The sequence below is a fragment of the Oncorhynchus kisutch genome, unplaced genomic scaffold (assembly GCF_002021735.2).
Source record: "Oncorhynchus kisutch isolate 150728-3 unplaced genomic scaffold, Okis_V2 scaffold1519, whole genome shotgun sequence".
Taxonomy (NCBI): Eukaryota; Metazoa; Chordata; class Actinopteri; order Salmoniformes; family Salmonidae; genus Oncorhynchus; species Oncorhynchus kisutch.
Window position 1 is genome coordinate 31596 of NW_022263464.1, and position 1917 is coordinate 33512.

Below are 1917 nucleotides of genomic sequence, written 5' to 3' on the forward strand. Positions count from 1 at the left end.
CCATAGAATTATGCGGAACCACGCAAGATGTGCTGCAGGATGCCGCAACATTTAAGCTTATAGGGTTCCAAAAAAGGACTGCAAAAACATACGAAATAGGTTGTTCCAACCTGTAAACGAACAGTATGCTTTCAGTCGCGTGTACTAGCTCTTCACCTGTCAACCGGAAGTTGATGATGTTGCTATGCAACCTCTTGCTAGATAGTTAGCATAACAAATTACTAGTTAGACATTTTACGACTTCAGGTGTATTCTTCAATTCAATCTGGAGAACCAGATGGGCATGGTTTGCATATTTAGGGCTATTCCATTGGTTCTACTGTGCTCGGCAAGCTCAATTAAGTGTAACAAATACAGAACCCAGGTCTGATGGCTACCTGTCTTTTGCTCCCCCACCTCCAAGAGTGTTTCTCTAACGGAACGATGACTGCGCTGGCGATGAAGGTGGAGTCTGCTCCCGGTCAGCTGACCCTGAGCGACCCCGCCCGTGGTCCCACCTACAGTGATGATCGCTTCGCCTGCTTCCACTTCACTGTGAACTCCTGTGGCACCACCAGGAAGGTAAAATGACTATGAAAATGTGCCTCTACTATCAGTGTGTCCACTCCACTGCTTGAAGTTTCCCCTATTGAAGTTGCATACTCTTTTTAGGTTAAAGGTTTCCTGCTACTATGTGGTCAACATCACTCGCACATTGGCCTTCCTGACCAGGCCGCTTGACAACGAGCCTTTTGCAGAGACTGGGACGGGTCAACTAATGTTCAGAATGAGACTCGTTCAGGGTAAGCGTGCACAAATTCAGAATTTCAACTTGACCCCTAGCCTCTAAAAGAATCTTGGAAGGTCTCCTTTACAAAACCATTCCCAAAAATGTAAGCCTTGTGATATATTACTCTTGCGTTCTGAGATATACAGGTGTGGCTATGTAGTAACGGTGAGGAGCTGATTTGGCTATAAATGGCTTGTGTTCATCGGGGCACAACAGGATATTATAAACAAGCTTTTCTTAATGGACAAGTTCAGATGTTGCCCACTGAACACGACCCCGGTTGTCTTGTTCTGTGTTCCAGACGCCTCGTATAACACGTTCCACCAGGAGGAGGACTATCCAGTGGTGAGGTACCTGAGACAGCCTCTGCACTTTGAGGTGGAGCTGACCAGGTCCTCTGACCCCAAGGTAGCGCTGGTGCTTGACCACTGCTGGGCCACCCTCAACGAGGACCGTGACTCCCGACCCCGGTGGAATCTCATCATTAATGGGTAACATGTTGTTTTTGGGCCTAAACAAGTGTTATTCCACAGGTGTGGTTCTGAGTAATTAGCAACCTATCATGCTTGGCAGGCCATTTACTTTGGCTACCTTGGCTATGCCCCCATCCATATGTCATGAGTGGTCACAATGGTTTGAGCCATGTGCGGTCTGTCACCAGATCTCCACCCAATATAACAACTTATGGGAGAGTCTGGCGCGTACGATCACATGCTTGTTATCACTGACTGGTCCCTGCAGCGTACCATTGGAACATGTAAATCTATTTTAGAAAATATGGCAGCCATGTTTGTCAAGCAAGAACTCCCTAATCCCAGAATGCCGTTCACTGTGCCCATTTCCTGAGGTCTTAACTTAGTTTGGCCACTTCAGCATGTGACAAATCTGTGTACTGTTACGGCGTACACATGACAAGTAGTTTACAGTTAACTAATCAAAAAGCCAATACAACCTTAGCACGAAAGCTAACAGAGTTGCAAGATATAGCTCAATCCATTTTGGGAGGTGAAGTCCTTGGGGGAAGGTATTATGGAGAGGATGATGCAGGAAATATTAATAAGATGGGATTTATCAACAATAAATGGCGGGCAGACAGTTTTCTAAGCTAATATCCCTGGAAAGGGGGTCTGATCTGGCAACCCTGAGGG

The 1917-nt window shown here is 46.4% G+C and overlaps 1 protein-coding gene across 1 annotated transcript; it reads left to right on the forward strand.

The window, feature by feature from the left end:
- The first annotated feature begins 423 nt into the window (after window positions 1–423).
- On the forward strand, window positions 424–1386 carry LOC116366510 (zona pellucida sperm-binding protein 4-like). The gene is made up of 3 exons (XM_031818614.1): window positions 424–534; window positions 635–782; window positions 1071–1386. Exons 1-3 carry the CDS (start codon window positions 424–426, stop codon window positions 1262–1264), a joined length of 453 nt encoding a protein of 150 aa, XP_031674474.1. The 3' UTR covers window positions 1265–1386.
- Window positions 1387–1917: the final 531 nt, after the last annotated feature.

Coding starts and splice junctions, on each gene's coding strand:
- LOC116366510 (XM_031818614.1), top strand. CDS start 424: ATGACTGCGCTGGCGATGAAGGTGGAGTCTGCTCCCGGTCAGCTGACC. Junction 535..634: donor TCGCCTGCTTCCACTTCACT/GTGAACTCCTGT, acceptor CCCCTATTGAAG/TTGCATACTCTTTTTAGGTT. Junction 783..1,070: donor CAGAATGAGACTCGTTCAGG/GTAAGCGTGCAC, acceptor TCTGTGTTCCAG/ACGCCTCGTATAACACGTTC.